We start from the raw sequence: 25071 nt of genomic DNA, 5'->3' as shown, positions 1-25071 counted from the left end.
TTTTTGCTTTGGTTTTGGACTTTTCTTTCCATTCAAAGCCATTTGTCCGTCTCGAAAGCAACTTGTCTTTATCAATTGCAGTTATAAAAAGTTCATTTGTGAATATTGGTTTGTATGATTCATAAGTGTGTTCGAATAGTTTCATATAAAGATAGTACCAAAATATTTCGTTTCTATATTTTTCCTTATTATCAAACTGTACTTATATCTGCATAAGTACATGTCAGTAATTTTTTATTTGTATAAATCACAAATTACTGTATGGGACATTAAAATCCTTCTTTAAAAAGTAACGTATATGTTACAACATACTTAATATATGACTGTAGAAATCTGACAGGATTATTATGTTTTTCTGTTTCATAAATTCGTCAAAATGCATCAACGAAAATGTACTTTTCAGCGGTTTTACTACTCCGCAATACTTTAGATGTTTTTGCCTAAATTAGCAGCGGTAACGTATCTGTTCTCTTGGTATATATGTCTTTATGAAGTATTAGAAAATAAACGAATTCAATAACACGAATCTGCTTCAAAATTTGTAGTCAAAACTACAACATCGAAATTATCAAACGATAGATCAAAACTATTGAAAGCGGCGTTGATGAAGGGATGATTATGTTTGTACCATATTGGTAACGTATCTGTCTACACCGATTCCCATTGACTACGGATGGTTTCGGCGTTCTTGTCATTTAATTGGGAAAAAACGACCCGCACGGCTGACAGGTAGATGTGATAACTCAGGATAAACAGTTCGTCTGATATTATTGGCCAACGAAACCTCACTTGTCCTTCGTTGATGTTTTTTGACATGAAGAAAAGGAATAATTCATTCTATTTGTCCTCGCCTTCCTTCACCTGAGAAACGTATCAGTCTCCGTCATACTTGATTGCCACAAACAACCCTAAACTTACATTTTCTGACCATATCTAGTCTGAAACAAATTGCTACAAATAAAACCAAGTTCACTCAAATTGAGTTTACGTACAAAAGTACAGATACGTTACCAAATATGACAGGTACGTTACCAAATAAACAGATACGTTATTCATGTTTATATATCACATCACCGTATCATTAGTATAACAAACATTCTAACAGTATCTGGCTATAAAATGTATTTGAATTAGTCGATGTAACACTATTTTTATTAGTTTTACACTAAATATTAGAGTTAACGGTACATCTTTCATCAAACAGATACGTGATCTTTTATACCAGATACGTTACTATTTTGATATGTGATTTATACATTTAACAATTAATTATATACCTAATAGCTTAATCAATACAGCTAACTAGTGTTAGAAATCACGTAATTATTATCAGAAATGTATATATATGTTACTATGTACAGGTATATAATAAAGGAAAGTAAAGGTTTTTCTTATTTCAAGTTTCCCAACACTGGCAACACAACGAATCTTCCCGCTTGTAAACTATTGACAAACTCTCGGACACTTGCCACGTGGTTACGCTAATTTCGAATGTTTTATGACAAGCGTGAGAATTTCTGTCGATATGGGTATTTTTCCATAACGTATCTGTCTGTAACGTACTGACCGACACTAACCCCTCTCATCATTTAAATGACACCGTGTGACTTGTCGACCAAACCACAAACATTGTAACACTTAGTATTATATACTTTTCAAACTGTGATGTGGATTTATCTCTGTGGGAAAGTGGCATCCTATGTAATCAAGTACATAGTAGTAACGTATCTGTTGATGTCGTTGCGTAACATGTATATTTTCAAGATTAGATCGCACCTGTCTATTTAATTGTTAATGAATGTCTCCATGTCATAAAAGTAAAAGTTAGTATACATATTAAAGTTCATTATCACGAAAAAAACGTGGACATTGGATAATATATCAATTGTGTACATGATTTTATTTGTTGGTAACGTATCTGCCAGCATAGTTTGTGACAATGATAAAATGAGGTATATAAAAAATATCAAAGCATTTTGTGTGCCAATACTTGTCTATTCTCATTGCGTATGCTAATATCTATGATATGATAGAAAAAAATGTAACATTTACCCATTTACTAAGTCACAGATGATTTATGAAATACATTATAGCTTAAGAGGACAGTCGAAATTCGTCACGAGAGCCATATTTAATGTGATGGTGAGAAAAATCTTAATTGGTCCGAGGAACCACACTTGATTATTTTCGAAGATCAATCAATACATTTCACGTGTGAAACAAACATGATATACAAACATGGTTTTTAAGTCCCGATATTGATAGAGGACACTTAATAATGGAATTTGTACATTTAGTGGAGAATGAACGTTACATCTACGTGTTTAACTTTGAACTTACAGCTCTTAACGCTTCCTGTGTAATGATTTGGTCAATAACCTGATTGTTTGTTTGGGACCACAGTCTTTAACACGGTCGGATATATTGATCGTTTATACTCTATAGCTATTTCAATAGTCACAGTTTCCTGGTTCAATCATTTTCTTTATAGCTAGTCATTGTTTATCGCGGACCAGATCAAGCTTTCACTGACACAATTGAAGGGATACTATAATACCGTAAATACAGTGATACCTCATTGATAAAGAAGTACCATGCCTCCTTTGTCCTCGGGTACGACGTTCAATTGACACTGTATTGCTGTGTCTATATGCGGAGCGGTGTACGAGTACGTGATTAACATAAAATATCTACACGAACACTGAATACTACTATGTAAGTTTGTAATATATAGAAAAACGGGGAATATCCCGCTATCCAACATATGCATAAGTCCCTGCTAAATATGATATTGTGTGAGAGAGACCTTCTGCGAAAGGGAAATATATTGCAGGAACATATTTTTATTGAATAAAATATTTTTTGGGAAAATATATCATTTTCATGAAAATAAGAAATATGTATGTTTTATGGGTGTTAAATTAGAAAGATATAAGTACATTAGCATATTTAAAACGTAGTGCATTGGACATTGGTGGGAAGTTAAATACCGTCATAAATGTATAACCTCCGAAATAAAAGAACTGGATAGAATAATTTGTCTTAAATAATAATAAGTATACTTTAATAATTAGTTTGATACCAAATATAACTACGTTGTTTGTCATTTGCAAACTGCACGAAAAAAGAAGGATACCCGAAGATTCAATCTTTAACTTAAAACGTCATTTTACCATTGCCTTTTTACCTGTATATGATGAATGTAAATACAGTCCAACTTGTCTGTAAGTTCAAGGGACTTTATAGCTAAGTGGTCTTGATACACAGGTAAAATTGTATTAAATTTGACCATTTGGGATAAAAGATAATGTGTATTTATATACACAGGTGGTCTTTATACAATAGAGGTGGTCGCTAAGGCAGCTTTGACTGTAATGTTAACTGCTTTTGATGAATGTACTGTTATTATTTACAATATATATATCAAAACATTTTGTGCAGAAAAAATCATATGTATTCCTTGTTTGAAGTGCTATTAGATAATGCAGTTTTATCAATAATGTCGCTAAAATTACATGCATGTATAAATATATTGAAGTGTAAGTATACATGCATTATGAATTACCATATACAATACAGGCACGTTAGGGGACCAGCTAATGATCAATTTTTTTACCAATGTAAATTTTGAAGCTGCAATTAGCCTTTCGTAACAATGACATACATTAGCCGTTGATATCTTTTCGGACATACTATAATTGTAAAAGTGTTATGGTGCCAAAGATGAAGGTATGTGGTCTTTTTTCGCAAAAAACAACATTTAATACCCCAGATATGTTAATGTTGGGGCCTTGGAGTCAGCCTTCAAAATTATAAACAAAAGTCCCCACACAGGAGGACTCTCATTCACCACACCACTTACATACATGTACTAGATGACTCATCACATTCATACCATAAACATAGACATTTATCACAAAAAATCACTTTCACTCAATCTTTCAAAGTCTATTTGTTATTAATGGATATATAAACAAATTGAAATTTAACAACTGTACTAGAATAACGAATCAGCATATAAATATAGTCTATGCAAAATTCATCTTATATTTATCATCATATACAAAGTATGTATATATCAATTAATTCTGTTTGAAACGTTAAAACATTTGTTGGAAGTCGTGGCATATTAAAATAAATTCCTGTATGTTGTATTGGTTTTGGGCAATTGTTAAATATATTTTGAGCATTTTTAGGTATGTTTTCAATGCGGTTTAATTAAAGTTTGTCGTCTTTCTTGACATCAAAAATATAAAGTATTTTGAGTATAGTATTATAAAGTTGATTGTAATAAAGTTTTCTTCCATTTCTACATTTTCAAAACCAAATAATACGTTCTTTATGTCTTAATTCAAAGTGAATGTGATGAATCAAAAACTCACTGTGTTATATTATCCCATATTGGTTTAACTTTTAGGTAATTCCAAAACAAATGTTCAATTGTCATTATCTCTTCATTACAAAGGTTACATGTGTCATTTGGTAGTTTGTTTATCATTTTTAAGTATGAATTTGTTGGAAGTATTCTATTTTGTAATCTGTATTGGAACAAGTGAATATTTGTGTCTTTTGTAACTTGAAACGGAATCTTAATTGTAATGATGATGCCAAACTTTCTGTGTATAGTGTATCGCATTTTCCCATTTAATCTCTGCTGTGTTCCTAAATGTATTCACTTTATTTAGTTTATCATACATATCTTTTGTGTTTTTTAGTATAATCTGAATGTGGTGAGGTATATAAACGGTCTATCAAAGGGTTTCGTTAGTTGCATTCTGATGTTATTTTGTTTACAATAATGTTGAATCGATCAACAAAGTCCTTTAAATAAGAAATAATCTGCAATATTTAAAAAGTATTTGTAAATTCTTCAAAATTAAATAAAGTGATCAAGTTTTGCTATTTTCAATCATAAATCTCAACCTTGACTTCAATAATCGCTATGGATGAATGTGAAAGTCTATAGTTCATACGTGAACTTTCTAAGATTACAACTTACCTCTTATCAAGTCAAATAAAGTAAGCAAAATATTACCTTTAATAGGTTCAAGGATGCTGTTACCATGCATTATGTGGAAATAAGAGGTGTTGGTGCTGACCAATGAGGACGTGGGGTCGGTGAAAACGAGGCTATGTGTCTGACACGCCAGAGTGTGTTTGTTATAGAACAAGGAGACACATAATGCTTGTGATGTACAGCGTGCGGCACACTTCATTAAGGTGTCCAGTGTGTAGCTCCCAATCATGTCGGAGGTAAACACTCTGTCATTAAAGGATTCATCTATACTAATGGTCATGAAGACTGAAAAAGGAAACAAATATTGGAGAAATGATTCAAATCACATTCCTCATGCCCTGCAACACATAATGCCACTAAACACTTCCAAACTTTTATTTCCATAACAAGAGGATAAGGGTGATGATAACGATAATAGTATCATTGATGCATGTCAATGGTAAAATGCATCGAATGAAATTTTGTTATTTGGTTACGAATTAGTTAGTAATGTTACCATTTCCAGTAGAAATATTGACAGAAATGGTGTATTCAGAAACCAAAACAACAAAAAGAAATGATAAACACACGATAAGGATTTTTAACAATTGTTTATTGACATGTGTTCAGTCAATAGGATCAAATAACAGGCTAATCCTGTACACATCCTCATGAGACAAGACTTGATAGAGAGAACGAAATTAGGCGATATTGTGAAGTTCGCACGCAATTGTTTTTGTACTTAATCTCACTTTCATATTGAAAGATACGTGATCGCGACATCACAGTTGAGTTATTCACTTTGCATATTGTTTTTGAAAAAAACCTCGAAAATTCAATGAAATCGTACTATAAAACGTACAGTCGAATCTGTACTAAAGACAATCTTTATCAAGCGACCCTCTGTTCTAAACGACCACTTCAAATCCTCCAAAGCAATGCCATTTTTTTTTCAATTATATGGTTTAATGTAACTATATTTTAATTTCATCGGGTTATGAAATGTTCGCACACTTTTGTGAGAATCCGCTATACAGCTTGCAAACAAAACATTACCATACACCTATGAAATTTAAAAATATGACACCAATGCTTAAATGTGACTGTTTGACGATCATGATGTTGCGAATACTAAGTAAAACATTCCATCTCATCTACTTCTCTTCTACAACTGCATAATTATTATATCAGCATATAAAGCTGAAACCGTGATATAGACAGACAACTGCATCAACTGGGCTATAATTATAAATTATCAATATAAAAACAAAATTTGATCATTGATATCATTATTTTAGAAAGACCAAATGTCAGTATGGCACGATTATATTTTCCACTTTAGTAACTCTTTGTACAATTAGAACGTTGTGTGATGATTTTATCAAATAATTTTATAATACATTTGTTGAATACCGTGCATGTGATCATTGACTTCCTATTGCAACTGGATGGGAAGAACGAATAGATTAGTGTGTGTATTGAGTGATCAAAATTCTGCCGAAGATGTATATTTTTATATTTTTGAATGGGTATTTTTTTTAACTCTGAACGACTTTAATGCGTTCCAAATTTAAATATAGCCATTTTCACAATACCTTAACATACAATTAATTATTCTGTTCAACCAACATAAAATTGTTTAAGAATATTTATGTTATTACTTTAACATAATTATGCAAACGTTTCAGTCTTCGTTTTAAATATATGTCATATTCAACTTAGAAGCTACACCCCTTGATAATTTATTTAGATCTTTGTAAACTTAAAAAATTATGACTAGATAAATAGCGTTAACCGGACTGACACTGTTTGTTTTGGTGATAATAATAATATAAGAGTAACATTGCATGATAAAAAAGGAAATGGCAACTCACTCATGTACAAAGGTCCTCTATTGGTTATAATGTAGACATTAAAGTAATATATTTTAGGGAAATAGTACTATTAGTGATTGCTAGTACGATTGTATTTCTTTATTGAAGGGGCTACACCGCGGACGAATGGTAATATGTATCTATTAAAAAGAATTAGTATTTTATTTTTCTTCAGTAATTAAAGTAACTTAATTACTATATCCTATGAGACTACTATGACATAACTGATCATAATGACTACTAACACATATCAAGATTTTCCTTCAACGTTTTCCAATGATATTTGAATGTTCAACAAAATTGTCTTGTCCATAAGCTTTTAATGCGAATTAAAAAAATCTTTCATCTGATATAATTGTATAAAAAAATTGAAATCCGAATATTGTGATCGTGAGTTCAAATGAAATAATAATTGATAATTTCTATACATTTTGATAAGCATAGTAATACAAAAATAAACTGACCTGACGTTTCAGCTGTGACGCCTGTGTATGTCAATGCTATTAAACAATACGTGATGTGATATGTCAGAATTCCTGGATAAGCTGCCATCACACTTGTACGCCTGTCACAACCTGGAATGTTATACCCTAACATTTGAATAAGTCGTACCCAGGTAAAACCTGCTGTATCCTCATTATATCTCCGTGTATCGATCTATATTCCATTGTGTCTGTTCACCAAAGCCGCCTTCTTTGGTTGTAAAATGATTTAAATTGCTGGCCCACCATCATAACAAATGTCAGATGTGTAGTTATACCATAACATTGTTTGTGAGATTCCTATTCTGTACTTAAAAACATTTTATCTATTCCTCTTCTTCACTTCATCTAGAATTGGTAATTATATATAGCATTTTTGCGAGCTTCAATTGATAGTTTACTTTTCACAATATGGAATGCATGATTTGTGGCGTGTCAAAACACCATTGTTCTCATATGCAGTGAATCCTTCTTAGGTTATTATATTCTTGACCCCTTTCTAAAAATAATGAGGTAAAAAACATATGAAACTTATGTCAATGTCTTTTACCATTAACGCATTGACCGAAGCCATCTATCTTTATCTTGGAACCTTTATTACAAATTATGTCTGAAAACCTTTACACCATAGTGCATTACGTTACCACCTTTAGTGCAATGCGTTTAAACTACAGGTAATCTAGTAGAGTACTACCTCCAGTCTGGTGTGACCACGAACAACCCTATACAAGCAATGGGCAGTGCCATGTGGCAAATGTGTCAGTATACCCGTACCTGTAATTCATCCTATTAACGTGCCTTTTATCATCTACAGCAACTATTGTTTTTTAAGTCTTATCATATTTTTAATTTATCTGATTTCATTTTCATAAATTAATAAGATTTAGTGCAATATCTACAGTACATCTAGGACAAGTGGTAGTTTCTTTATTACCAAATATTTCAATAACAATAACAGGCGTCACAACATATAGGTATACCTTACCTATTGTCCCCAGGGGGTCCATTTATAGCATTCATTCGATATCATACTGTGACGGCCTCTGTACCTGTATAACCTAATTGGTACAGTAAAGTTTACCAGTCTATTTGATCTCATGCGGTTGTGTCTAAAAAAGAAATAATAACATGCATGATTTTTATTAATATAACTTGATTTCATTTGAAAATATATGCAACTATTGCTATCATATTGATTGTTTTCAAAATCAATATACTTGATACACATTGTTGATATCATTTCAAACATACAAACATGCTTCCAGACAATGCCGCTGTGATCCCTTATCCACCACCGGAAACCTACAATGAATATATACAAACTGTAACTGTCACTTACAAATGTACTTATGCTATGTTTATTTCGACACACTGACATTGTGCTCTCTAGCCATGAATTGTTTTACCTGTAGCTAACATCCTTGGCCTGGTTCATGTAATGTACAGATAATAGTACAACATATTTAGTATGGTAATTAGATTGCAATATTAGATGTGGAGCACCTGGATTATTAAGAGACGATCCAGTTTTACGATAATTAAACATGTTCATATGATGTCATGGTACATCGTAGTATTACCAATATTGTTGTATTATAATGCATTTCTCAAAAAAATCCTGATCATCACGAAGGTGAAATAGCTCAGCATCTAACTCAAAAATAGTTTTAAAATAGGTCTCAAGTAATTTTATGTTGTGCACGATGGAAACTTAACTCGTCATTCTACATTTTCTGTCCCTTTTCTCCCACACATACACAAACCCTTAATCATGGAAACATAGAATGTAGAATGAAGAATACTAGATCACATTTCCTATCATGTCACTTTAGTATTTCACATTTGTATATCTAAGAGTTAGCTGCCTTGCCTCATATGCATGCAATTAAAGCACTGAAAGTTTAAAATGGATGCAGGAAATGTAAAGGAATTTCTTTAAAGCGTTATGTATGTTTTGCATTTCTCTATATAATAGAAATTATAATTATATTGATTTAAACAATGTAAACGTCTGTATTCTCAAATATGGCGGACCATTAAGGTCACTTACGCTAAATATCGAACAAACATTTCATTAAATCCATTTTTAACATTGTAATATATGCATGAAATTTGTAAAAATTGCATGACACTTAAGTGAAATATTTGATTGATTGATTGATTGATCCATGTGGATAGCAGTTTATGCATTCGTAATTCGGTATCTATTTTATAATATCAGATTTTAATACATATGTAAATGACGGTTTTTATAATATCAGATTTAAATACATATGTACATGACTGTTTTTATAATATCAGATTTAAATACATATGTAAATGACTGTTTTTATAATATCAGATTTTAATACATATGTACATGACTGTTTTTATAATATCAGATTTTAATAAATATGTACATGACTGTTTTTACAACGCAAAAGATATGTCAATGACGGTGATTAATAAATCGAAAACTCTGTGCAAAATATACAATTACATAATATGTCTATATGTTTAAGGAAACAAACACTTAAACATTTGAAAAGAAATAGTTCGTTTACTTGTCTGACGGTTTTCCGTATTTTGCAGATGTATGCCTGTGATCGTCAGCCGTTTATTACACTCAGACATCTATAATGTTCTTGATGAAGTGGATTGTTGGTTTTCTTCCTAATATTATCTATCTCTAAAATTATATTACAACAAGAATCGTAATAAGTATCCAGATATAGGCTTACATTTGTATATCGCTATTCAAAATAGGAAAAAGTCGTTTTTGTCTTTATATGTAATTACCAAACAACTAAGTCCGTGTATACTGCTCTTCATTTAAATGAATCATGATCATTAATATTTTGATACATGTCTTCAATCAAATTCAATTAAGAAAAAACTTTTTTTTTTCAATTGGTGTTTGGAAGATTCTGCTATATCTAGTGAACAATACAGTCATTTCACATGGAGGACACGAATGTCCGTACGTACAGCCTGAAATATGACATACACGCCGCTAACGGTTACATATCAATGCAACGCATGCGGTAATTCAATGCCGCATCCGCAGTGTGTTTAGCTAGCAACCGGCATTGTCACTTTACATGTAATATACGTATGCATGTAATGTTGCAACAACTATAAAAACAAATTCATGACAAAATAATTGATTGATTGATGGATCCATGTGAATAAAAGTTTATGCATTCATAATTCTATATTTATTTTATTATATCAGTTCTTAATATATAACTGTGTTTAAGTACAACGAAAAATTGTCAAGATGTGTCAATGACGGTGATTAAACAATCGGGAAATTTCAGATAAAAATAAAACAATACTTTATTTTTTGCCTGATAGTTTTAATAAATATGTAACCGATTAAGATTATCAACAACAAACAAACACGTCCATATACGTAATCCTTTTCATTTAAATGGATAATGATCATCAAAATTTTAATTGGTGCTTGAAAAAATTCTACTATATCTAGTGAATTATTTTAAAATGTATACAGTCATGTAACATTAATGACACGGATGTCCCCAGCCACATATGTAAACATATGTAAGTATTATATTTAATTAAATTGCATATGACATACATGTCGTTAATGCTTACATTTAAAAACGTCTGGGGTAATCAGTGCCACATCCGCAGTTTGTTTAGCTAGCAAACGGCGCTTAAAACGTGTTTTATGTTTGAAAATGTACATATTTAACTGCAGTGTTCAATATTATGCTTTTTATGTAACGATTTTGATAACAAAAATTAAACACCAAACTTGAGAACTTGCACTAGCGTAATGATATGTAGGGAGAGGTGAAAGGATGGCCAGCTAAACACCAACCAAAACGGAAGTTGGCTTTGCACAATGAACATTGTAATTTAGCGTCGTTCTTTTGATATTTAATTGTTTTCATAATGCATCATAACCATCAGGGTTTTCCGTTTTGGCAGACCTCCTTCTTCCTGATATTAGACGCGGCCTTAAAGTTCAACTGTAATGTGATAGATATTATTTAATATTGTTTTTTTTGTCTTATAATTGGAACTTTGCCACTTTTCAACTATTCAAGGAAATGTCATTATAATAATAATTCAACAGACCCATGGGACCAAAAGTAGAATTGATATATTGAACACTATAATACAACATAATCAAAAGGCTGAATAGCACGGTATATGTATCTAAAGCATACGATACGATACGCACAAAAATATATAACATAACAAAAACACACATATGTTTGATGGACATATTGAGCTATGTAGGCTATGGATATAGGTAATCCTGTTTGAAGGGAGGGGCATGGTGTTAAGGATTCCAAGAGACCCTTTTGGCAAACATGTACCTGAATGATTAGGCGATTAGTATTTCAGGCTGCAAATGAGTATTATGCTTATTACACTGCTGCATTTACATTGAAGAAATCGAAGGAAAACTGTTTTTAATATTTCATCGTAAATGAACATCGAATACCATTGTATGAACTGACGAACTGAAATATCCGCACTTGAACTAAACGGTTCCACCTAATAACAGCTTGCCACTCTAGGGGTCCAAGTGTATATTGTCAAGACATTAACGTAAATAGTCTCTCAATACTGTATAGGTTCTACTCAAAATATAGTGTATGAAGTTACAATATTAATAGGTAAAATATCCCTATATTAGTTAAAATTCAATGGTGTTATAATCTCACCGTATGTGTTACATTTATATATTTCAAGTCAAATCTTTACGCTACATTTATTATTTTTACATCTTGATTACAAAATCAAGGTGAAAAATAACTTATCAGCCCGTAAACAAGTTTTGAGCAAAGAGCGACATCAGCCTTTAGAAACACATTATTTTCCTTCGGTAACTGTTTTAGCAGTTTAAATCTGTTACGGTTACATTATCTCGGTCACGCCCAGTGAAATTATCATTACCATCATACTTTTTACGTGGAGTATACAATTGTCGCTCAATTGCATTCAAAAGTGATCCTCGTCGTTCTGTAAAATCCTCTATTTCACCAACCTGACAGAAAGCATTCACCCAACGATGGCTGATTTCACTGGCAGATAAGCTGTCAAAGTTTACAATAATCAAATTTCGTCGAATATCACTTCTGTAAATTTTCCAGATTATATTGAATTCAAACTCAGATCATAGATTTTGTGACTGTCCCATCGTTTCGTTAGTATGGCAGTTTTTTGGTGGATTGAAGTATTTCTCCGACAGAATGATGATGAAGTTCTTACTCCTGAGTATTTGTCTCCTGAGGTACTCCTGTCTGGACACGCCGGGATCTGTATCACGAACAGGGATAAACAAGGAATAACCGCGGCTTTCCAAGTGTCCAGCAAGACTGCCTATAATCCACTTCCGTTGTAATGTATCCTCTTCATAAAATGACACATATGTGTCATAATCGAATCCACATGACTTTCGAACACGGCGAAGTTTTCGGTATTGATCTGTGCCTCCTTGGGTAAAGCACTTGCTGCACTTTCAGATATGTAGGAGATCGAGTTTCCAGAAAGGCCTAATTCCGCAATACGACTGAGATAATTTCTGTTCTCAATACTCTAAATAAACAATTGTTCCCTGCCGGGAGAAGTCGCCACTTGTCCCCGTTTCCCCGCGGCAGAAAGTTTGGCATCGTTGTAAGATTCTGGTTTTGACGATCGACAACCTCCCTGTCTCGGCTAGGCTAGTTATAACAACGGCACTTACGAGGGCAGGATTCGGTAATATTACATACCATAAGATCATGTTTCTCTGGATATTTGTAGCTAATGTCAGTCAATTTTGTTCCGATAAGTTCGATTGGTTTTTCACAGACGTAATCGTAAATATGCTTTATTATATTCAATCGGTCTAACAAGGAAACATTAGGGTCCTGAGATGATAGTTCACCAATGTGACAATCACAAATTATCTTCTTATTAGTTATTCCGAATTTGAAAGCAAAATTTTTATAAAATTGATTCCAGGAATCGATGCCTAAATCTGAATAATTAAAGAAACTACTAAATGAACAATTGTCAAAGTTTACCTCACCATATGATCCGAATATTTCTTCCGGTTTTGGCTTTAAACCCAGAATATTTTTATCATAATTATGTCAATGTTATTTGCATATGAAATTTTACAAAAAGCTTCCATTACAAAGTTTGTGACATCCACGGAGTCGAGTTTGTTATTGGATACGTTTGTTATTGGAATTCGGCTCAATGTCGACAATTTTATTGTTATTAAGAAACAGGCTACGCAGACTTGATAAATTACGGAAGGCTGTGTTACGGATGATTTCCAGGTTGTTGTGGTTTACGGAGAGTGTGTCGAGGTTAGACAGACAGCTTAGTCCATCAAGGTTTTCTATCTCGTTGTTGTCTAGTACCAGTTCGACGATAGTTGGGAAATCACAAATGTTGGATGGAAGTTTTCTTAAGCATATGGAGATCCGCTACTACTTGACCGTCAAGCTGCCACGCACGTTTGTTTTCACATGATACTACAGCTATTTGATCAGAAGAGTCCTGGCATGCTGTCCAGCCGCCATGGCGAGTAATTCCCCTCACTGTCTACAACTAAGTCTGCAGCAAGTAAGACAAAAATGAGCAAGACAGAATGCATGTTTATCATTAGATCACCAAATGTTGTATTTTGAAACCCTTAAGGACAGCATCGTTAAAATACCTAAATTCATGCATAAAACAGGTTATTGTTTCCGTCCTTAAATATACTAACGATTGGTTATTTCTCAATACAACATTATAGTTGTCCATTGCTCATTGGTTCCAGACAATTGCCAGGGAAATACTAAAAAATGACGAAAGGCTAAGCCTTGCTTCGTCTGTTTTCTGTGGCATTCATTTGAGTATGCCCCGTTCGATATAAGAAGTAACCCTCATCATACGATCACACGATCTGTAATTATACATCCAGATACCAGCTACGATGTACCAACGTATTTCCATAACCATTTGTTTATGTGTAACTAGGCACGTCATTGTGGAGAATGTACGCACGTACTCACTCACTCACTCACTCACTCACGCACGCATTTACAGATGAGCGTAACTGCCAACATCATACTTTTTTTTAGAAGACATCGCTAAAACAATGATAATGTCACAATAGATAATTACCCGCAACAAAGGTAACTCTGTAATATGCCGGAAATAAGACGGAATTCACAAAAAATAAACAAACAAAAACAACAACAACGAAACTCGCCTCAAATGATGACGTTCTTTACTCACGTCGTTTTGCGACCTCGAAACTTCTGTGTTGACATTATTTCCTTCCTTATATCGAACTAGAGATGGCGCCCTGGGAAACTACACCAGCATTTACATCTCTTGTTTCGCGTATCCATAGATCAGATGCATGTCAATTCATAAGATCAAAGCACTGTAAGAACTTATAAGAGTTATATTGCTGCTAATTTCACTGTAACGATATGTAACTTAAAAATTTGATATTTAAACATTGACGTGTAACTTGATGATTTAGCTCCCCAAAAGCATATGTCGACCTATAAGAGAGCCGAAAATTAAGGATCATATATTCCTGGTATTGAATAAAGCGCCTTCAATCATCGCCATGTCCAGTTACTTCGGGTTTTGTCGGATTCCTCACGTGTCAGGTGATTGACGTTCGACACGGCCTGCACGTGGTGAGCCAGGTAACTAGCGTAAACGCACATGTGTTTGTTTACGTTTTCCTTCCGGCTAATATGAGCAAATCATGCTGGTATACGTCCACAGATTGAGTATTTGAACCATCCAATTCACACATTGCCGTAAAATATTGTGTGTATCAAATATTGTAATGTGCGGGCATCATTTTCTTTGTAGACAGAGTCTGCTGAGATCGACCACATGCTTTGTTTATGAAAAATTCTTGACATTTTATCTTGGTTTCACTTCGAGATTATCTCGACGATGTTCGGATGAGATCGGAATGATTCGGCATATTTCGAGCCTATTTTTCACGTGTACACGTTAAAACGATTTTTTACATTTATGATTAAAAGTACTTCCAGTGCTGCAACTTTATAAAAAGTGGTAAAATTAGAAAGTTAAAAATTCAGACAGACGGAGAAAAATATGTAAAATACTTAAACAGTTTTCATTATGACCAAAAGATCGAAAGTTATAGACCATACAACTTTAAAGCTGAGCAGCCAGATATAATAATGATACACATGTTTGTTGTTTCTATGTGATATTATAAATTGTTGTCCTTTGATATAGTTAAAACAGAGAAACTAGGTCACCCTTTTGATATTATAAGTACAACGAGAAACTGTTTTTTTTCTATATTAGAAAGCAAAGCTAATTGGCAACTGTTATCCGATCTCCTTACGATATTATCGCGAACATAGTAACCTTTAACCGAAGGATTCCGGGGGATTACAATCCTTCTAGCTGGGAACCAATTCGAATAAATATGAAAATTCAACCACTTCACCAAAACAAATCCCGATATCATCATGAATCATCATACAGAAAACAAAGAGTTAAATGAATTGAAAAATATTTATTATGAAAATTATATAAAACTCATATCAAAGTAATATAACAAATATACTGCAAACAAATTAACACAAAATTCAGTCTTATAAAATTATGTAAAAAGATTATGAAACATAACATAATCTAGATTATCTCAGTATTGATTTTAATGTGAGGGTTCGATAGTACACGGCCACAAAGTTAAAAAATATCTCAAAGAGGAATTTTTAACTTCCCCACCAAACAACGGTATGGAAATACCAAGTAAATTTATTCATATAGGTTTGGGTCTCACACGATTAATCTGTTCGTTTGTCATTTAATTTTGAGTTTTAAAATTGATGCAGCAAATGTAAATGATTTTTTTCCCATACGATTCGTTAAAGCGTTGTGTATGTTTTGCATTTATCTATATAATAGAAATTATATTCATCACATAACTGGCCCGTCCAGCAATCTCATACGACCAAGTCATAAATATATTGTAAGACACATGTTTAATAACACTATTATGACGTCACATATAGATTTGACGTCACAATATTAGTATGACGTTTTGTAATTGTTTCAGAAAACGGAAACGTCTCATCCAAGTCGGATTTCTATTGTTTTATATATAGACAAAATTTGAAGTTTTGCTTATATTAATAAAAGTTATGTGATAAATAGATTAAATTCGTTAAATATTTGTAAGTGCCACGCGCCTAAAGGCTCTTGGCATATTAAATTATCGAACTCATTTGATAAATTCCATTTCACATAGTCACTCATGAAAGATCCTCTATTTATATTGATATAAACAATTTCAAGGTCAGTGATTTCAAAACAGTTTATGGCGGAGCATTAAGGGTAGTTACGCTAGGTTCACAACAACGTATGTATTCATTTTATTGTCCATCAAACTATTGTTAAATATCGAACAAACACTTCTTTACATCCATTTTTTTTAGATTGTAATATATGCATGAAATGTTCCAACATTTGCTCCACCGCTGACAAATGACATTTTTTCACAATAAAAAAACACGAGCAGACGATTTAGTATTTTTCTTCAGTTACAAAAGTTACTCACTTTACACCATTACCACCATTGAAAAGTTTGAGCTTCTAATTTCACTTCAAGTTAAAGTTGCAAAAAATAATTAATTGCATCCCGAAAAAAATCCGTGTCTCTATATCCTATATGGAACGAAGTATTGATTGCGCATGCACCAAAGGCAAAATAAATTATTTTATAATATTTTTTGTGTTAATTAGACATATATATATATACACGATTAAACACCAATTATTGTTCAAGTGATTAATATCATTTATGCTCTGTCGGCGGTGGAGCATCTTTAAATTGATTGATTGATTGATTGATTAATCCATGCGGATAGTAGTTTATGCCTTCATAATTCAATATTTATTTTATACCAGTTTTTGTTATATATAACTATGTTAACTACAGCGAAAAATTGTCAAGATGTGTCGATGACGGTGATTAAAAAACGGGTCGTGAAATTTTGAGATAAAAATAAACAATAGTTTGTTGACTTGCCTACATTTAAAAAAAAATATCTTATTCCATGTATACCGATTTCAATTTAAATGAATCATGATCATCAATATTTAATGCATTTCTTCAATCAGATTCAATTAAGAATATCCATTGCTGCTGTGAAGATTTTACTATATCGAGTGAACTATACAGTCATTTAACATTGATGACACGAATGTCTTTACGTACGGCCTCAAATATAAACATACGTAAGTATTATATTTAATAAATTGTTAATGCTTGCATATTATTTCAATTCCATGATTTGGGATAATTCAGTACCACATCCACAGTGTGTTTAGCTAGCAAACGGCACTGTGTATCATTACGCCAGATATAAAGAGACGCTTAAAACGTGTTTTACGTTTGAAATTGCACTTATTAACACAACTTGGATTTCAATCTTCATCATTTAACTGCATTAGTCAAAATTATGCTTTTAGTGTAACGATTGTGATTAAAATACCCCACCAAACTTGAGAACGTGCGTAATGATATGTAGGGAGAGGTGAAAGCCACGCGCACTCTTTCCGATGCCCAGCTAAACACCAACCAAAACGGAAGTTGGCTTTGCACAAAGAACATTGTAATTTAGCGTTTTTATTTTGATATTTAATAGTTTTCATAATGCATCATAACCATCAGGGTTTTCCATTTTGGCAAACCTCCTTCTTCCTGATATTAGACGCGGATTAAAATTCAACTGTATTGGTAATGGATAGTTAACAATAAGTATTTTTGTCTTTGTTCCAATTGGAATGATGCCACTTTTCAGCTATTCAAAGGATGTCACTATCATAATATTTCAACAGACCCATGGGACCAAAATAAAAATTGATAACGTAAACGTATGTAACAGAGCACATGATTTGATACAAACATAATCCATGCCTCTGCCAGGATTGGACCTCACGGTATATGTATCTAAAACATACGATATGGTATGCAAAAAACGTATGATACATAAAAACACACAGATTGGTAAATGAAATAAGTTTGATGGACGTATTGAGATATGTTGGATATGAACAAATGAAATCATGTTTGAAGGGAGGGGCAGGATTTTAGGATTTCAAGAGACCCTATGTACCTGCATGATTAAGTGATTAGTATTTAATGGTTGCAAATAAGTATTATACTTATTTTTACTTTTGTTTATAACTTCATGCAATGTATTTACCTTTCCGTTAAAAACATGCATAGAAGAACTGTTTTAAATATTTCACCGTAAACGAGCAACATTATGGACCGACCTAGACTGGCCACCAGACCCTAAGTTGTTGATAAGACTTTCTCAGCAGATTTCTTTACTAGATGATCTCCTCCTAGTTTAAATCTTAGGATTCAGATTTAGAATCAGGCATGTAGTAGAGACAAAAATAATCAAGCCAAATTTTAGTGAATTTTTTTAATATTCTAGAGACTGGTGGCCAGTCTAGGACCGACCTATTACTGTTTTGTACAGGGAGTTGACAAACTCTGCTCTTGAACTAAACAATAAGTTTGCGAACGGTTCCAACTAATAATAGCTAGCCACTATACATTGTTTTTTTTAACCCGCTACCAAGAGGTAGGGTCCAAGTGTAGATTGTCTAGACATCTAATTAAATTATCTCTCAGTACTGTATAGGTTCTACCCAAAATAGTGGCATGAAGTCACAATCTAAATAGGTAAAATAACCATATTAGTTAAAATCAATGGTGTTATAAGCTCTCTGTATGTGTTAAATTTTATATATTTTAAGTCATACATTTTAAATGTTTAGATTTTTAAATCTATATTTATTATTTTTACATCATAATTACAAAATCAACGTAAACAATACCTTATCAGCCCGTAAACAAGTTTTTCGAGCAACATCAGCCTTGCGAATCACATAATTTTCCTTCGGTAACTGTTTTAGCGGTGTAAATCTGTTACGGTTACATTGTCTCGGTCACACCCAGTGGAATTATCATCATCATACTTTTTATGAGTATACAATTGTCGCTCGATTGCATTCAAAAGTGATCCTCGTCGTTCTGTAAAATCCTCTATTTCTCCAACACGACAGAAAGCTTTCACCCAACGATGGCTGATTTCACTGGCAGATAAGCTGTCAAAGTTTACAATAATCAAATTTCGTCGAATATCACTTCTGTAAATTTTCCAGATAATATTGAATTCAAACTCAGACCATAGATTTTGTGACTGTCCCATCGTTTCGTTAGTCTGGCAGTTTTTTGGTGGATTGAAGTATTTCTCCGACAGAATGATGATGAAGTTCTTACTTCTCTGTATTTGACTCCTGAGGTAATCCTGTCGGGACACGCCAGGATCTGTATCACGAACAGGGATAAACAAGGAATAACCGCGGCTTTCCAAATGTCCAGCAAGGCTCCCTATAATCCACTTCCGTTGTAGTGTATCCTCTTCATAAAATGATATATAGGCGTCATAATCGAATCCACATGACTTTCGAACACGGCGAAGTTTTCGGCGATATAAAACATATACTTCGGGAAAGAAGAACAGCCGACATACGATAACTGAAATTATAGTGGCAAGTAGACCTATCAGACTGACCAAAATGATGACCAGATTTGAACTATCTGATGAACAATGTAAAGAACTAAAATCAGCCACTGTAATTTCACTACCTCCGAGGTTCTGACAGATGTACGATGTTTCGTTATCCTCATAACTATGGTAGGAGAGCCAAGATTGTAACCAGACGTCCTCACATGAACATGTAATTAAAACACGTCCCAAAGACAGTGTAGAAGGATCTCTATTCTGGAAAGGACGTGGCAAGGAGGTCAATTTATTTCCAATGATATTGATCTGTGCCTCCCTTGGTAAAGCAAATGCTGCACTTTCAGATATGTAGTAGACTGGGTTTTCAGAAAGATCTAATTCCGCAATACGACTGAGATAATATCTGTCCTCAATTTTCTGAATATTGTTCCCTGCCAGGAGAAGTCGCCACTTGTCCCCGTTTCCCCACGGCAGAAATTGTGGCATCGTTGTAAGATTCTGGTTCTGACAATCGACAACAACTCGGTCCTGGCTAGGCTGGTTATAACAACGGCATTTCTGAGGGCAGGATTCGGTGATATTACATACCATAAGATCATGTTTCTCTGGATGTTCAAGGAAATTGTCGGTCAATTTCGTACCATTAAGCTCGGGTGGTTGTTCACAAACATATCCGCTATATTCCTCTAAAAACTTCCCAAGAAAACCCGTGTCACCTGCAAATAGCTCCGCTATGTTACAATCACACGTTAATTTAAAACTAGTGAATGCTACTGATACATCAAAATGTTTAAACATATCACTCCATGAATCTAGGCCAAAATCGGAGCAATTAAAGAAACTACTAAATGAACACTTTTCGAAGTTAATCCGACCACCCGAGCCATAAACCTCCTCAGGTTTCAGCGTAAAGTTCAGTTCATTTTTTATATCTAGCATATCCGTGTTATTTGAATATGATATTTCACAAAAAGCTTTCAGTACAAAGTTTGTGACATCCACGGAGTCGAGTTTATTATTTGATACGTCAATGTTGAGAATGGATTGACCACAACAAAGCTTGAAGGAATTCGGCTCAATGTCGACGATTTTATTGTTCTTAAGAAACAGACTACGTAGACTTGATAAACTACGGAAGGTTGTGTTACGGATGATTTCCAGGTTGTTGTGGTTTAAGGAGAGTGTGTCGAGGTTAGAGAGACAGCTTAGTCCATCAAGGTTTTCTATCTCGTTGTTGTCTAGTACCAGTTCGACGATAGTTGGGAAATCACAAATGTTGGAAGGAATTTTTCTTAAACGTTCGTTAATGTAATCAAGTCTGGTGTGGTTATAGTCACTGACATCCGAATGGATGTAAACGACAGAGGACCCTCGAATATCTGTATATCTGATATGGAGATCCGCTTCTATTCGGTCTTCAAGCTGCCACGCACGTTTGTTTTTACATGAACAACATTTCTTGTCCTGATCACAGCTATCTTGACAGTAGAGTCCTGTCATGTTGTCCAGCCGCCATGGCGAGTAATTCCCCTCACTTTCTAGAACTAAGTCTGCAGCAAGCCAGACAAAAATGATCAAGACAGAATGCATGTTTATCACTAGATCGCCAAATGTTATAGGTGGAAATCTGAAAGGAGAGGCGAGTTTAAATACCTACAAATATTCACAAACAGGTCATTGTTTCCGTCCTTAAATATACTACCGCTTCAAAGTACTGATTGTACTTAAAGTCAGGCATGCCATATACCCAATATTTAAATGATCAAATCATTCTCCATTTACAAATCTTGTGAAGTATATATAACTATTCTTCAACCCTTTAACTGCAGGTCAATGTTAGTCAATGTTACATATAACACTTTAATCTGTTTAGTGCCTATTAAATCAGAGAACCATACATATTTGTTAATTGATTTTTAGAAAATAATAATGTAAGAAATTGGAAAAGTAGGCTTTAACTGAGCTAACTTTCAAAAATTCTGAAAATCTGTTAACATTTTCTTTTCTGCAAATAGCACATCAAAGATATACATTAATTACATATATCCTTGTGCTATTGTAAATGGAACGGGTCAGTATGTTAAATACGGTCTCTATCACTCAGCTGACGCAGCATACTTCTTTGGCTCAGTCGTTAGAGCCGTAGTTTTTCACACCGGAGACTTCTGTTCGATTTCTGGTCGGGGTTCTCGACAGAAATCATATGTGTATTTTCCCTGTTCTTCCACACTATAACATTATGATATACATACCATGATACACTTGTTTCTGTACATACATTTGCGTACTAGCAATGTAAATCAACAAAATAGAAAAAGGATAAAAAAAAAAATCCTTATCAAAATTTGTGACTATTTACTACACAATGCTATTGTGCTAGGTATCATACTTCATTGAAAAAGACATTTGTCAACTACATTTTATCAGCTACACAAAGCTCTGGAAAGTAACTAGACACCATGTGGATAACATCACGGGAGAGATTATAATGATAATCCATTGGTTTAAAAATATAAGGACATCAATATTAATTTTACATGTAATAAAATGCTAATCTGTAAATAGAACACAAAGATAATGTGTCTTCTCCACTCGGGGTGAATAAAATAACATGATAACTAAAACGTAATATCATGAGTAAACATTACGCATGAGTATGGAAGAATAACAGTGTCTAACACTTGAAATGTGTTTAAAATGCTTAATAATTAATTGTTGCATACTTGTGATAGGGTGTGGTGTTTTTCCAGCTTTCCCTGATATTTGTTTTTCTATGATGGTAATTATGCATCGGCTCTTGCTGTGTAATATGTTAATTTGACTGCGCGAAATGATAACACTGTCCTTAAGTTATCCTATGTTTTTATTTGTGATTCAAATTTTTAACCAGGTTATTATACCAAACCGTATACCAATGAATACCAAACCGGAATTCTGTGCGTACCAAACACGTACACTATAGTCATAACATGCTCACTAAACATAATCGATTATGGCACACAGGATGTATTTACGATACATTTGAAGTGGTAGATAGTTTTTGTTTTGATCCTTATTCTTCATTCAACAGCTTATCTTAAATAAATGCACCCGTTATCTTGAGATATGTTCATATTTTCACGCATTTTCCCCAGTTTTGTACGGAAATGCGATCCAGGTAGGTTACATGTTCTCGTTTTCGCATACAATTGTTGGACATATTAAAATTTTAAGCTTTCACTGTTCTAATTTTTGAAAGGTTTCAATAAGCAAATGAAATAATAGTTTTTAAAGCGATTTAGCACGTACCCCTCTCATTTTTGGATGCGATTTTTCCGGAAGTAGACACCACACAACCGGGCCGTATCCCGTTACCATACAGTGGTATTAGAAATATCGAGAATCGATATTGTAATTGGCAATTTGAACCATTTAAGTATAACACAATTGGCATACAAAAACTTTAAAACGCTTCAAAATAAGTTGGTTTACGGTAGATATCTGCTAGTTTACTATTATCTCTTGACTAATTTATAGTGCTATGTAACGGTGTGTCAGTTCAGGTTCACACTCAAATCAGACTCCACAAGAACGGTCAAGGGTAGAGTTCAATTTTAGTTTTGTTCCCTTTTATCTTTGGTTGAATATTTATTATAAAAAACACAACGTCTCTTTTATCAGCAAACTTCCTTTTTCTTGATACTAGGGATACTTACAAAAAGCGGTAAACGTATACGGATACGGATAAGTACGTATTGGAAGGGGAGCGACCATTATTCTTAAAATATTTCATATTTTCTATTTTCGCATTTTGAATATTGAATTTAGAATTAAAACTCACTCTATCGTTATTTGCATCCTAGAAGTACAATACTCTAAAGTACGTCAAAAAACATAGCATGATCTCTGTGGAAGGCTACCCGCTCAATCGAATACGCACGATGATTGTGTGACTGCCGTGTATATTATACGTGTTTCACATTGTGTTCTGTTTTGATACCTGGGTAACGGTTATAATTATACGGTAAACATTATGGTTTGCTTCATTGTACAACGATTGACTAATATTATGAGATCAGAACAGGCGAGAATTCCAATGTGTTATATGAATAAGATAGACGCAAAATAGAAAATATGAAATGTTATATGAATAATGGTCGCTCCCCTTTCAATACGTATGCGTATACGTATAACGCCTGTTGTAAGTATCCCTATTAGAAGCTATAGTTATACAAATGTGTTTATGTATGTTCATTGCTATTGGAACGCTAATCTATTCCTCATATGAGGCAAATACGACATATGAGAACCATTAAAGGTCCATTTCTGTGTCTAGCTTTATGTCTTGAAACCCATTCATTCCACTCCCTGGTACGTATAAAATACCAGTCCATAGTGTCTGTATAGCTCAACTAAAGTAAACCTGGTACATACTGGTCAACTTTGTTAATTCTAATTAAAAGCTAGGCAAATGTTGCATTTTTTCGATTTCTTTTCATATTTATGAAGTCTTTAGGTGTTGGTGCAGACTTCATGACAAGAAACATCTTGGTTGTGCTAATCTGATGTGATGAAGTATTCTGTCATTAATTACCAGCATCAATACTTGTCCTGGTGGAAAACCCAAAGTCAAAGTACATAGGGATTTGCAGACTAATATTGAGTCCAACTACTTAATAGTTCACATGTATAAATGATATGTACTTTATATTTTCCTAGCTTTCTAATTTCTCTTTTGTTAATAATTTCTATTGGAACCTTGAAAATGAAAGCAAATAGCCGAGTTTTGTAACATGTTTCAGTGAAATAGTGTTAATTAATGGAACTTTTTATCAGTTATTTTTGTTTTTAGAGAGTTAAATAGATAATTTTTACGTTGCCTTACAAATATCCATTTTTAGTGTCACAATACCGCGTGACTACATACCTGCGAATGGATTATTCGCTAAAATTTATCTGACTATGAATAACAATAAAGCCAATGGAAGTTTCCTACATGTTACCGTACACAGGCATGATTTCTTCAGGTCAATTCATGTCAATAACAAATTTACCTGAAAAGAGCAAAAAAAAAAAAAAAAACATTTCAGGTCAAAACTTTGACCTTAAAATGACCTAAAATCCAAATGAAAATTTTGACATGAATTCACATGAAGATTTTCTCATGTGAAATTGGTTTTTTTTTT

At 33.4% G+C, this 25071-nt stretch overlaps 2 protein-coding genes across 2 annotated transcripts in view; both read right to left on the bottom strand.

Moving 5' to 3' along the window:
• Positions 1 to 14794, bottom strand: part of LOC138319030 (uncharacterized) — a 35202-nt gene extending 20408 nt beyond the window's left edge. The window contains exons 1-4 of the mRNA XM_069261911.1: positions 12358 to 14794; positions 8338 to 8461; positions 7335 to 7445; positions 5036 to 5302 (exon numbers count right to left, since the gene is read on the bottom strand). Coding sequence (XP_069118012.1) covers positions 5036 to 5302; positions 7335 to 7445; positions 8338 to 8359 — 400 coding nt within the window. The 5' untranslated portion in view covers positions 8360 to 8461; positions 12358 to 14794. The remainder of the gene's footprint in view (positions 1 to 5035; positions 5303 to 7334; positions 7446 to 8337; positions 8462 to 12357) is intronic.
• Positions 14795 to 15917: 1123 nt separating this feature from the next.
• Positions 15918 to 21759, bottom strand: LOC138319029 (toll-like receptor 7). The gene has a single exon (XM_069261910.1). The coding sequence runs from the start codon at positions 21494 to 21496 to the stop codon at positions 19289 to 19291; it is 2208 nt and encodes a 735-aa protein (XP_069118011.1). The 5' UTR covers positions 21497 to 21759; the 3' UTR covers positions 15918 to 19288.
• Positions 21760 to 25071: the final 3312 nt, after the last annotated feature.

The sequence above is a fragment of the Argopecten irradians genome, chromosome 3 (assembly GCF_041381155.1).
Source record: "Argopecten irradians isolate NY chromosome 3, Ai_NY, whole genome shotgun sequence".
NCBI lineage: Eukaryota > Metazoa > Mollusca > Bivalvia > Pectinida > Pectinidae > Argopecten > Argopecten irradians.
This window is presented reverse-complemented; position numbering and strand designations above follow the sequence as displayed.